At 38.1% G+C, this 14,169-nt stretch overlaps 1 protein-coding gene across 1 annotated transcript; it reads left to right on the top strand.

The window, feature by feature from the left end:
• The first annotated feature begins 329 nt into the window (after positions 1-329).
• Positions 330-13,515, top strand: LOC103708323. The gene is made up of 5 exons (XM_008793199.4): positions 330-1,435; positions 8,693-9,356; positions 10,660-12,088; positions 12,197-12,286; positions 12,942-13,515. The coding sequence occupies exons 1-5, from the start codon at positions 745-747 to the stop codon at positions 13,452-13,454; spliced, it is 3,387 nt and encodes a 1,128-aa protein (XP_008791421.1). The 5' UTR covers positions 330-744; the 3' UTR covers positions 13,455-13,515.
• Positions 13,516-14,169: the final 654 nt, after the last annotated feature.

Here is a 14,169-nt window from a genome sequence, read left to right on the forward strand (position 1 = left end):
CACGCCCGAGCACCCCGACCCCACTCTTCCACTTCCCACTCTACCCCTGATCCTGAGCTTAGGTCCAAACCAAGCCGGACCTTTTACAATCCGACATATTATCATCCGCAAATCATGCGTCAAGATACGCATTCAAGGAAAGATGTACAATAAATTTGAAATGTTGTACGTCGATGTCCGATGTACAGAAAGCTCTAACGCGCGCACTGAGCTTTACGGTTACTACCATAGTCTATAAAGCGATGAGGGTATTTTCGTCCATATGAAAAGAATCCAGTTTTATGGGGCTCCTCGTGGAAGAGACGCGCCCTCGAGTCGCATTAAACTCGAATGAGGGACAAAGAGGGGCGGCTCTTCTCAGACCCACCCATCATCCCTCCCGCGATTCCCCTAAGGTCGTTTCCCCCACCCTTTTCCCCCTTCTCGGCCGCCTCCTCCTCCTCCTCCTCTCTCTTTCTTCCCCGCGTCCGCCTCTCCGATTGATCACCGCCCCGCTCCGGAGAAGGACACGCTTCTCCTTCGACGATCTTGCCCTCCGTTTCAGGCATCCGTCTATCGCTTCTCTTTGTTATTCGAGGCGTCCGCTTTAAATTTCGAGTTTTCCAGTTGGATCGTTCGATTCAAGACGGAGATCGGCGAGCCGGTGTTTCTTGAAGGTAGTTGGTCGGCTTGTTGGAGTATTTCTTAGTTCTTTTGGATTCCTGATTTGGAGTCTGGAATTAGGGTTTTGAGGGTTTCTTGGAGATGCCACGGAGCTCTCGGCACAGATCCCATAGGGCGCACAAGCACAAGGAGGAGAGAGATCAGTCTGACTCCGATAAGGATGTGTACTCGAGAGAGAGGAAGCCGAGGGAGGAAGAGCCTGCCGCCAGCTCGGGAGCTAGGGTTTCTAGAGATCTGGAGCTGGAGAGGCGGAAATCCTCGCGTTCGTCTCAGGGGAAAGAGTTGATTGGTTCCAGCAATGGTGATATCTCGGGGGAGCATGGAAGGAAAAGGAAAGAACGGGAGGAGGAGGTGGCGGTTTCTGATCGGTGGAATGGGGGAGGAGATGATGATCTTGTAGTTGATAAGAAGTTCAAAGAGGAGGAATTTGGGCCGGTGGACTTGAATAAAAGCTCAAAATCGAAGTTATTGGCGTCTGATTCAAAGGGCAGGTCGAGTAGAAGGCGTGAGGGTTCAGTTGGGAGGAATGAGGACAGTGGAGGGAAGGTTGATTCGGCAAAACAGAGGCCGGAGAAGGATTCAAGCTGGAGAGAGAGTGATAGTCAGTATAAGGAGACAAAGGACAAGGGCAGAGGGCGGGCATCTGACAGGGATAAGAAAACCCAAGATTCCAGGCATGCAAGGTCTGATGATGTGGTGAGTAGAAAGCATAGCTCTAAAACAGGCAGCACCGAAGAAGAACATGCAGCAAAGAAGGATACAGAAAATAGTGGTAATGCGCCCAATAACTTTAGCCTCTATTATTGTTATTATTATTTTATTTCTTGCTTGCTTATCTATTATGAGTTCTGTTCCTTATGGCATTGATATACTTGGTTAATCAGAGATATATCATGATGATTTTGCAGAGCCGCCAGCAAGAAATCAATGAGAATTTAACTATGCTATGCACACAATTTGTCTATACTTGTCATGTTCACTTACATTGTTCTGCTTTTTACTTCTTAGTCTAGGCATTTGATACCAATTTAATCTAATTGAATAATTTCAGTCAATTTAACTATAACATATAAGACCAGATGTACCATTTTGTTATGAATTTGTTTCATATAAGCTTAACATACGAAAAAAAACTGATTCTTGAAAATATTACGCAAATCTTTTGTATCCATACATAATTCGTGGTTTTGTAAAATTATTTTTGTTAGATTTAAGATTCATAATACTTGTGCCTGCGACAGCAACATTGTGCTTTTACAGGTTGGCGGAAAAGGTAAATTAAAAAAAAAAAAACGCAATATCACTGTTTGTCATTGGAGCAGTCATAGTCAAACAGTCATAGTCAAACCCAAGGATGAATTGAAGTCATCCGTACATGCAAGGAAGGTTTCATGCCTACATTTTTGTTTCGATATGTTAGGCATCAGGATGTGTTATTAGTTTCAGGCATGTTGATAAGATGTTTCTTGGCTGCAAATGCAAGCTGTATTCTTGAAGAGTGGGTGCATATATTACAAGCCCTTGCTTTTCTTTTTTTTAAAAGATTGGACCAAAAGTGACCGATGGAGGGCTTTGTTTACACATGGTGAATGTTGTTGGTGAGGCTGGGTAAGCACTATGTATAATCCATGAAGGAAATATTTGAGGGGTTCCTGATGTAGTTTTGAGTTCATGGCAATATTCACAAGTAGATCCATTCCAATTTTATTTGTCTATTTGGAGAAGGCTGGAAATAGAAAAGGATGTTTCTAATGACATCTAAGATTGGTAATTGAAGTGGAGCTGCACTTTAAGATGTCATGTGAAAGTTGAATACTAGCTAGAGCTAAATGAAAAAAATAAGTGCAAAACAAGACTTAGTGTTATTAGTGGAGAGGATCCATGAACATAGGGTGGATCTATTGTAAAACTAGGAGGGGTAGAATTCAAGACTAATTCATTAAAGTAATGTAAGGTATTGATATAGTAGGTTTTGTTAAGATGCTTTGAATGTGGAGGGAACCTTAATTGTAAAATAAGAGGGAAAAATGCATTTGGTTAGCGAAAGACAAGGATATTGGAAATATTATTGGTATGCCAGTTTTGTTTTTTGTGGAATTTTTCTTTTGCTTGGTGGACTGAAGCCATCATATAATCAACTTACCAAGTTGGCTGGTTTGTTAAACATTTTAGTCAAACTCCTTGCTGGAGAAAATAAAACTTCTTAAGGGTGCAATTTTGAGGACATTCTTATATGAGTTCTCGATGAACTTCAATCATGTGGGCATTTTATTTGGTATATGTGGTGTAAGGATCTCATGTGAATGCCACCCTTTTTATAATGTGCTCATCAATGTAACATTTGAAATATAACATTTGTGTTGGCGTGGTAAGTAGTCAAGCCTTTTCCATGGACTAACCTTTGAATATGAGGTTGATTTCAAGACTATCATCACTATGGTAAAATGTATTCGAAGGTTTTCGTTTAGCATGTTGCTTAGGATATTTTGTACCAATTATCTCTAGGAGACTAGGTAATCATTTGTAACTTTTGATTTCAACTAATATGCAGGCAGAAATTGGAAGAATCTATTATATCGAGAGTTTCTATGTTGGTGGAAAATTTGGTGTAAGTTTAAGCTCTGGTGTGTTGCTGAGAAGCTAGTTTTATAATTCTAATTGGTGATAGAGTGAACACTTAAGAGATTGTGAGGTTTATTCCAAGACCAGTTGGGAGACAAGGGGTTAGACTTAGGATTGTTAATGGATTGTGTTTAGTGGAGAAGTTGACAAAATGCAAGAGAGTGATGGTGGATGTCCATTTTGTAGGCTAAGAATTGGGTTAGGTCTTGTCAACTCTATATACTAGTTAGCTTGAAGTAGACCTATACATCTAGCGAGTTTAGTTGAATTAAGATCATGAAGTTTGTTAGCTAGACTAGATTATTAAAATTATTATTTTTTATCTATTGGGTTGGATTTCATTATCGATGAAACTGCTAACAACTTTAGCTGGAGATCTTCGTCTACATTTTGGACCACACTGTTAAGGTTAGGGTCATATCGTAAATCATAGCGGGGGTTGAGTCAGATTGAATCATGAATTGGATTGCAAATTGTAAGACTTTTTCCGATTTCTTGTAAACACAAGAAATAGATGTGAAACAACATGAAAATAAGAAGCATATTCAAATTGCGATTGAGTGAACAGTGAGTAAGCACGCATCATATAATGTCATAAAAAGCTTCCAACAACCATAAGCTCATAAATATCATGTCCAAGAAACAAACATTGTGTTTTATTAATCAATATAGTTATATTTCACCACACAAGTCGGTGGAATATCTTAATCTGAGTTATTTGACCCAAAAATATATATACACATAGACTTACCGAGCTTGATTCTCCTTTGAGGTAAGAAATTGTAGAATAAATCAAAATTTTTAAATGGTAAAAGTGATAACTATAGGTCTTTGCTTCCAAAACAACTAAATATATTTTTTATTCACTCTTAAAAGTTGAAATTTTAAAAGAGATTGCTGATTTGATGTTTTGGAAGTTTATCAATGATGAATTGGTCACTGTTAAAGTCAAAGAAATTTATCATTTTTAAAAGATGGATATACTAATAGCTTTAGTTTGTAGAGACATGGCCCAGATCTGGATCTTACCTTCCGAAGGACCGTCCGATCCACTATCTGGATGTAAGATCCAAATCTCGATCTTGCAATGCATACTAATCCCAATCCGAGGATCTTAAGATCTTGACAACAATGTTTGGGAACTATATGTAATTGTCGAGCATGTTGAGGTTTGTGTGGGTTTAATCAGCTCCAGAAAACACCTAAGCACCTAAATATGCAGGATTGTGATGGTGACCTACATACCATAACCACCACCCACCGATGCATGCACACTAGGGAAAAAAAAAAGAAAAAGAAAAAATCCCCTAAAATTCCAGTCTAATGAATCTTGCAAGAAATTAAGAAGGCAAGACAATTGTTTGGAGAAACAAAATCAAGAAAGTCTAATTCGATGATATATTTTCCATGTAAATACAATACTTTTTCTTTTTAATTTTTCCCTTATGTCTATCTTATTAGGTTATCCCATCCTTGATCTAATCAATTTACCTGTAGTATGTTATGGTTTCTTGTGTACCTAAAAATTATCGAGCATAGATTACAAAATCTTATGGAGGTATTAATATATTGGTCCAAGGGAACTGGGTCAAGGTGATATGTTGAGGATTTGGTAATGACATAGAAAGGATTTTGTGAGGAAGGATCTGGTGTGATTGCTGGGGCTTGTTTGTTGAAATGTGCATGGTTAGGAGGCTTTTGATAGTATAAGAAAGAATAGTAGATTCATCTCAAGAATTTAGGGAGGAAAGTCGAGGATGAAAATAGTGATGCATGGAGCTATGTTTGTGGTCAAATGCTTGATAGTTTAAGCTGCATGTACGACAAAATTGAGATGGCAGAATGTTTCTTCTCCATCAGAGAAACTTTAGTGTGATTATTAACACGTGAAAGAAGGAATATGGAGCATTTGATTGAAAAAGGTATGGATTTGAGCCCAAGAAATCAAGCTAATTGATAGCAAGCTCTTGCAACTTGGAGAAAGTAGTTCATGGGAGTTGGATAAAATAAAAGATTGAGAAGTTTCTTGCGACAGAATAGGGCTCACTTCATTTTTGCTCTTCCTAATGGTTTGCCTGGATGTTCACTGGTCCATATATGCTTGGCATCATTGAAATATTTGGGGGTTGAAGCTCTTTGGATTTTATAGGGTGGTTGGAACACATGATGCTTGAAAGTTGGATCAAAAGGTAGTTGGAGGATCATGAAGAAGGTGTTCTGTAAGCATGGTTATTAAGAAGTTAAATGTAGAAGTGCAAATCTTTGGGTTATAGTAAATAGAGGCTTCTGTTGTCGTTGACAAAAGCCTATCAAACTATTCGAAAGATTAAGAATTGATGAAAATGATGTGGAAGGTTCAGAAGAAAGTTTGCTGAGCATTGTGGTTCAGAATGAATATATGTAAGTGCAAAGCTTAGGCTGTGATAGAAAAAGGCCCGTGTCTGGTTGATAATAGCCTCAACTATGCATTTTGAGGACATCAATGAGCTTTACTCGAAAGATTAGTGTGATGTAGGAGGATGGTGAGGGGACATTTTTTTTTAAAGTGGAGCACATTGAGTCGCATAAGATGAAGCAATTGATTGAGGATAAGGATGTGGAAGAATTTGGCTTTAGCAAATGAAATACCTATACTTGAGAAGGTGGCTAATCATATAAGGAGAAGGGTGAATTAATATTTCATAAGTCAATTTGTTTCCTTTGGGATTGGGTAAAAGAGTGTAGACAAAATTTGGAGGGCGATAATTTTGATGTGGGTTTGGGGAGTTGAGGTTGATAAAGAGTTTGCATGAAGAGAAGGTGAAGGAGGAGGTTTGTGAAATGAAAGGTAAAATAGTTTCGGGCTTGAAGGCTTATGTCTTGTTGCTTTATTGTTGATTATATAGAATTCTTGCAGATGATAACTTGAATTTTCTGAGAGTTTCACAGCAAAAGTTTTTAACTGGGTGTTGTAACACTTTCATTGAACCATTTTGTGTAAAAGGGGCTGTGGAGGTTAAAGATTGTGCATTTTTTATTAAATGGAAATTGCAGAAGTGATTGAGATGTGGCCATCAATATCGGATGGAAAGCTGAAGGATATATTGTCAGGATCTAAAGTGCTCCCATTAATGGTCAATGTGCTACATCTAACTCCTATATTGTTTTTGAATAGTTTAATACCAAATAATTGCTGGATAATGGACTTTTTTTGCAAAATCAGTCTAGAAAAATGTCTTTGAAAAAATTAAAAAAGGGTTCTTGTGTTATCCCATGATGAGTTTTGGAAAAGGTTTCATTGGTAAAAAAAAACATCTAGTAATGCTTGATGTTTTAGTTAAATGGTCTCAGGAAAGCTTTATTGCACCAACTAAAGATCTTAATTCGAGAGACTCTATATCCCTTTCTTATTTTATCTAGTAGTGGAAATTTGTAGTGAACTTCAGGTGAGATGGAAGGCCTAATTCAAGGACTTTTTGGTGAACTATAGGATGATGTCTTGATTCAGATTTCATCATGGTGATTGCACCTTTCTTGTTTGCAGAAAAATAAAAAACAGAGCTAGTTTCAGTTTCCTCATCGTATGTACATGCTTGAGATGTTAACTGCAATGAGAATGCTTTGATTGAAATGTAGATGGGTGAGAAATAATTAGTAGTGCTAGCATTATGAAGTTTAGGGTGGAAAATTTTCATGTCCACTGATTCCATTTATCGTTGAGGTTAAACAATTGACTTCACTTGCTTGGTACCCTGCAGGCTTCACTGATGACTAGGTTATGGAGCTCAAATAACTTATTTTGGTGGAGTGGATGAAAATTGAGTCACAAGAGAAATATATTTGTCAGTTGGAGTATTCTGTGCAATAACTAATGTTGGTGGGATTTAGGTGTGAGAGTCTTGGCAGTTTGAATAAGGCACTCTGGCACAAGTGGTTGTGGGGAAGTGTCAGTGATGATAATAGGATGCAGAGAAACGTGAGGAGAGACACAACCATGAGAAGAAACTATAGAGTGGGTCCAGTGGGATTTTGGTTATGCACAAGGAATTTGGAAAAAATGTTTAGAAAGAGAAGAGTTTAGAGATTTGTATGACTTAAGTTGATCAGGACAGAGTTTTAATTGTGTCAGTTTATGTTAATACTTGGGAGAAAGTATGGCAAAAGAGAAAAAAATGGACTCCCAACTCCATTCTTGGTGTACTGTGTATGTCTTTACTCTCTGGATTTTGTAAGCATTTCCTTGTTTCTATTAATTCAAAACTATAGGTGTGCAGGGAGTGTATGTTAAAAAGAAGAAGGGAAATAGAGACTAACTACCTTCGTAATTATACTAGTTAAAACCATTGTGGAAAGTGCTTGCCCAAATACCGGACATAGGATATGGGATGCTTTGTTATCTGGTACAACTTAAACCACTAGTGCGTGATGTCAGTCTTCATTGGTAGCTTGGTGCAGTTTCTCATGAAATGCCCCAAAAGTTTGGAGCAGGTTCCTTCTCCTGATCTGTTGAGAATTTTTGGAAAAGTGAAACTGCGGAACCATTGAAGATTGATTGGATATCAAGAATGTGCACGGTTAACCATAGCTATACATAAATGGTTAGATATTTAAGAAGAAAGTGGGAGAATTCTCGAGAAAGCGAAACTGAGGAACCATTGAAACAGATTGATTGGAAATCCAGGATCACAGCTCTCCATAAATGGCTAGATTTGAAGAGGAAAGTGGGAGGATCAATATAATTGAGTGACTATAGAATAAGAAGCAGCAGCTTGCATGTTTATGAAAATTCAAAAACAAACAATTTGATCTTTATACAATCTGAACATATAACTTAAACTCCGAACTTTGACCTTGTTTTCTGATTATTGTTGATGGGTTATTTTGCCAAGCTTAACTAGTTGGTATAAGGCTAGCTTGTTTGCCATTCATGCATCCTGGAAATACTAGGGTTTGTTTGCAATTCTTCTTTTCCTCGAAGTTTTCTTTATTCTTCTTCCCTTCTTCCATTTTATAACACCCTTGAAGATCTAAGTAGGTTTATGGAAGCCAATTTACTTTGTGATGAAATTCCATGTCATATACAAAATCATCTACTTTAAGACAGTTCATTTTCATTTTATAGTCATTGCTGTTGCTTACTTCATATTTTCACATATCAAAATCTTAAGAAATTCAATTCTCTCATCTCAGAATCTAGTATTTGGGCTAATTACAACGGCGATCAGACAGTTGCTTCATAATTTTTTCTTAGATTGATTTGTGAATTTTGACTTGTTTCTTACTAGTGTAATATGAGTTTGTTACTCAAAAATATGCCATATATTTGTTTCATATATTTTTATTATAATTTGTTACTAAAATATATTGCATTCCCCTATTCAGTAAGTTTTAGATTTAACCAGTACCTTCCATCTTTGTGACTTAACAGAATGGCAAGCACAGCATGAGTTGCAGAATCCTGATTTTGAAAAGGAGCTTGAGAAACATGTTAGGAGAAGGAGAGATGACTCTGAAGATAAAGATAAATGGATGGGTGATGCAAGAGAAAGTGATAATAGGAGTGATAGGAGACTATCTGCTAGAGGTGATCATACTAAAAATAAAAGCTACAGAGATGAAAGGCATGAAGATGGAAAGTATAGAGATAAATACAGGGTTGATGTTGACAGGGACCAAAAACACCGGGATGACAAGCGCGAAGATGAACGCTCCTCTTGGGATCGTATTGGTGAGAGGTCTGAGAATAAGCATTATAGAGATGAAAACATTCCCTCTGAGAGTCATTATAAAAAAAGTAAGCTTCAGCACAATGATCATGATGGCAGCCCTTATGTTGATGATCGTGATACCAAGCTTAATAGTGGAAGCAAGAGGTTCTCTGAGGGGTCCGAGGATCATTGTGATTTGAAGATTCGAAGTGCAAAGGAACCACATGAAGATGCGGAAAAAAAATTTCCTAGTAGAATTGATTCCCGTATTGAGAAATCTAGGTCGGAGCATCGACATTTAGAAAAGGTTGATTCTAGTCCAAATAATAACCGACCAAAGAGCTCTGCCAGCTCGAGTGCTTATGCTGTCAAAGATTATAGCAGGTACCTTTTCTTGTCTCTTATTTCATCCCTTCTGCTAAATTTCATTGTATTTGATAGTAGTGTCCACTGGAGGTAGTCCCTGCACTATAATCATCCCTTGCCCCTTATCTATTTTTTGTATTAGTAAGATATTCAATCACATTTTGTGGTTAAATCTTTCCCTCTTTTATGGCCATCACCCTTTTTTTATTTTTTAATTTTTATAGTGTTGCTATTGGATTGATTACTTACACATTCATGATTATCTCGAAAGACTATGTGATCAGTATATAATATTATAGAAAATTATAACTTAACTATGGATTACCTGGAGTATAGGTCTCAAGAAATACTTATCTCAATATTTTGTGGATCTTTTCCATTAGAAGTATGGTTGCTGTTTGAGATTTTTTGATGGTTATATTGCAAAGATGTGGAACTATCTTAAAAACTATGTTTTTAGGACAAAAAATCCTTTGGTAACTCAAAAGTGTAACTCAATGGTGCAAGACAGCTGGTGTGTAGCTGCATTGCTCTCTTTGATTTGGCACTGTGAATGCCACATAATGAAGCAAAGTCAATGGTGCAAGACAGCTGAGTGACTTTTCCGAGTGATTCTTCCGAGTTACCATACTTTGAGAAATAGTCATGATTTCAAAAAGATGCACGGTCATATAGCTATTCTGCTTCTCTATAGATCTGTTTATATAAGGATACACCAAAATGCCAGCGGCTTCAACATCTGCATGATATCAAACTTATGGAATGATCTAACTTTGTTTTTTTTTTTTTTTTTTTGGGGGGGGGGGGGGTAATGGCATTGAAGCGACAGAGATTATATTTTTTAGTGAAGATATGTGGGTATTGTGTGCTGATGGTGGGGTTATCTCATTATAGAGGTGGGTTGCTCATGTTTTTGCCACCTATCTTGTCAGGACTGCTAGAGAAGTGCTTGTGAAGTGCTTGTATTGTTTTGGATTTTCTTTTTGGCCAGGAACTGTCTGGTGAAATATCAGATGTTGTAGATACTCTTCATTTACGAGTTTTTCTTATGGATTTCTTTCCTTGTCTTATTCCACTTTATATTTATCTCATGTCCACTTAGATTTTTTTTTTTTCCGATGTCAGATATTATTTTAATTCCCTCTATTTATTGTTATTAGTTAATGTTGCCTGATATGTGTTTGTCGGTAATTGTTTTCCAGTGTAATTTTCCTGGCAGTTGATAATATGTGGCAGATATTATTCATATGGTTGTTCCCTGTCTTTCGCAGTCGCTTGATAATGTATTATTTATAACCTCAGTTTCTATTTTAATTTTCAGGCATAAATCAAAGCAAGCAGATTCTGCATGCAGACAATCACCATCTGAAGAGAGAATTCACCGTAGTACCGCTTCTACAGGGGATTGTCCAACTGCTACCAGAGATCGTGAGAGAGCTTCTGATTCTCGTTCATCTGATAAGTTTAAACCAAAAGATCGCGTCCATTTTATGGAAACCGCTGCTGCTTCTCAGTATGATAAGAATCCAAGATCTGATGCTTATACTTCAACAAATAAGTTAAGAGAAAAATCTCCATCTACTAGTGAGAGACGATTTCCAGATAGAACCAGTGCTAGACAAAGTTTTGGTAATGAAGTAGGACCAAAACGCTGCAGTTCCAGAGCTGGAGATAGAGAATTGCCTCTGGAGAGACCAATTCTGGATGATCAATCTCAGACTGAGCTTTGCAATAGGGAGCCCACTCCAGGTGGTTCATCATCTATTAACCGAACTGGTCCCTTCTCTGGCAGTTCACCTAATCACCTCCTGCCTCCCCCACCTATCAGGCTTGGAATTGACAGTCCAGTTTTGGGCTCATATGAAGATGATAATAGAGTCCAGGTTGGTGATCGCAAATCCTATAACCGTCAAAGAAGGAGCAGTGACATCGGTTTGGGAAGAGGTCATGGAAATGCTTGGAAAAGTGGCCCAGCCTGGCCTTCTCCTGTAGCCAATGGTTTCATGCCTCTCCAACATGGTCCGCCTCCTGCTGGATTTCATCCAGCTATGCAGCACTTTCCTGGTCCTCCTTTATTTGGTGTTAGACCATCAATGGATTTGAGCCATACTGGGATTTCTTATCACATGCATGAAGTGTCTGACAGGTTCAGTGGCCATGGCCGCCCATTTGGATGGCATAATCCAGTTGATGGATCATGCCCTCCTCACTTGCAAGTGTGGAATGGTAGTAATGGTGTATTTGGTGATGAATCCCATATGTATGGAAGGTCAGAATGGGATCAGAATAGACATATAGTAGGTAGCCGAGGGTGGGAGATGAATGCTGATATGTGGAAGGGACAAAATGGTAACATCAATGAGGATTTTCCTGTACCTCGGAAGGAACCAGAACCTTCAACACATGCTCTTGCGGATGAAGCTTGGGTTCAGCAACCTAGCCAGTGCTCATCCAGTGAACGGGCCAGAACAGAACATCTGCCTTCTGAAGGTATTGATGCAAAGCGCTCAAGTGATGCACCTTCAGCAAAAAATGCTGTTGAAAGTCCTCCAAAAACTATACAGAAGAAGATACCTGAGTCTTCTAAAACACCAGGGGATGATAATGCCAACCTTTGTGCCAAGTACCTGTCCAGGATTGACATCTCGCTTGATCTTGCGGATCCAGAGTTGTACAAAAAGTGCATGTCTCTATTGGGGAAACTGGAGATAACTGATGCATACGATAAATCTAAACATGAACACTCTCAGGTACTGAAGAGATAATGTATATTGCTTGAAACAAAATCATTCTCATATTTTTTTCTGTACTGTATCATGTTTCTTTCCTTTGATGATGACATATTTCTTCTGTTGCAGAATAATAAAGAAGATATTAGAGGGAGAAGACAAGGTGCAAGTCACATCTTCAGCTCACTCTTTCCCACAACAAAAGATGCTATTTTTCAGGTATAGTAATATTTAAAGATGAGAATTTGTGCTAAATTTAAGCTTATGTCAACTGATGTTCACCATTCGCATTTCAAATAAATATATACATGTTCAAAAGTCAGTGTTATGCAAGACACAATTCTCTTTTCATTTTTTTATTTTCTTGGTGTCCCTTTATATGCAAGCCTTATTTGCTGGCTAAATGCTTGCAGACTTTTTAAGCTTTTGTTTACAATGTATTGATTTCACAGAATTCTGGGCTTTTAATAACAATTTCTAAAACACATTTGAGCATTTAGAAAGCATTTTCTTAATTAAGATTTACGTTGTTCTAAGTCAAATGGGATTTAGATCTAGTACTCAAACTGGAATTCTGTAGGCTGATTATCTGTGAACTTTTAAACTTTTGAACCTTAGTCAGTATGACATGATATTTCAATGAGTGGTTTGTATTCTTAATCATCTACTGAATTCATAACCCAGATTTGGCTTGCGCATACCACAACCAGAACCAATTTGTTATTTCATGCAGTAGACTGCCTTTTTTTTTTTTTTGCACTTCAAAAGCTATGAAGTGTTTGATTCAAACAATATGTTGGGCATACTAAATTGAAGGAATATGAACTGATGGCTGTTAGATGATTGATTTCTTGTGTCGATTCATGGTTTGCAGAGAGCCATGTCCCTGTATAAGCAGCAGAATGAAAGATCAAAAGTGACTTTCCCTGCATCACCACCTGTCTGTTCAGAAAACACGGCTCCAGCAAATGAATTAAAGGATGTGCTTGGTGATGCTGGTGTTCCTAATGGTGCCAGTTCTGCGAGTATTATGGAAGAAGCAAAGAACACAGCTGCAAATGCTGATGGTGCTACTTCTGCTAGTAACATGGAAGAGGTGAAGAACACGACTACTGATGCTGTTGGTGCCAATTTTGCCAGTAACATGGAAGAGGTGAAGGACAGAATTGCTGATGCCAGTGGCGCCAGTTCTGCTAGTGACATGGAAGTAGCAAAGAACACAATGACTGACGCCGATGTTCATCCTGGTGATGCCAACGAACAACAATCTAATTTTGTTTCTGATGCTGTAGTTTTTGCCAATGGCTCTCCAACTTGTGAGGCTTTAAAGGCAGAGTGTAGGGTAAATTTAAGTTGGATACATAATTCTCCTGGAAGTACACATTGAAACATTTTCTATTTGCTTTCCTAATGCCATCAGGGTCGTGGCCCCTTCTATGCTTGTTTTTGAGCGGACTGTGCTATGCTCTTCTCTGCATGCCCCTTATAGTTCATTATATTATTGTTTGTTATTTCTGAAAAAATTATCATTAAATCATATTCATCATTTTGCTTTTCCTCCTGTTGCCGGCATGGCATTGTACGGCTGCAAGTGACTAGAGCAGATCAAAGAAGAGATGTTTTCCCTATGCTCTAGTTTCTTCTGTTTTCTGTTGTATGTCTCTCTTGGCTACGCTGTCAACTTGACCTGAACTTAGCACCGAGAAAGTCTCAAACTGCATGACTTGCTGGGAAGAAGATGGCACTGCCGAAGCTTTGTGTGGATGACACCGAATTCTGCTGCACTACTAAGGTACTATGCCCTCTAACTTTATAAAAAATTTTGCCCTCTTTTATTGCACAATTTTTAGTCCACTCCATGATTTTACCTTCGGTGCACGTTTAGAAGACATTATATTATTTTTCCTGGTTTGGACGTCAGCTAGAGAACTTGGCTTGTTCATGACGATGGAGAGGATGTACAGCATAAGTCATGGCAAGGTGAGAATTTTATTGCTTTATTTTCAGGTAAAGTTAATAGCTCTGCGGTTGCAAAGATGTAAGAGATTATAGATTTTTCCTAGGCCACTTCATTTCGTTCAGGGTCCACCTACTGCAATATG

Source organism: Phoenix dactylifera, chromosome 11 (assembly GCF_009389715.1).
Source record: "Phoenix dactylifera cultivar Barhee BC4 chromosome 11, palm_55x_up_171113_PBpolish2nd_filt_p, whole genome shotgun sequence".
In the NCBI taxonomy this organism is placed as follows: Eukaryota; Viridiplantae; Streptophyta; class Magnoliopsida; order Arecales; family Arecaceae; genus Phoenix; species Phoenix dactylifera.

Coding starts and splice junctions, on each gene's coding strand:
- LOC103708323 (XM_008793199.4), top strand. CDS start 745: ATGCCACGGAGCTCTCGGCACAGATCCCATAGGGCGCACAAGCACAAG. Junction 1,436..8,692: donor GAAGGATACAGAAAATAGTG/GTAATGCGCCCA, acceptor GTGACTTAACAG/AATGGCAAGCACAGCATGAG. Junction 12,089..12,196: donor CTAAACATGAACACTCTCAG/GTACTGAAGAGA, acceptor CTTCTGTTGCAG/AATAATAAAGAAGATATTAG.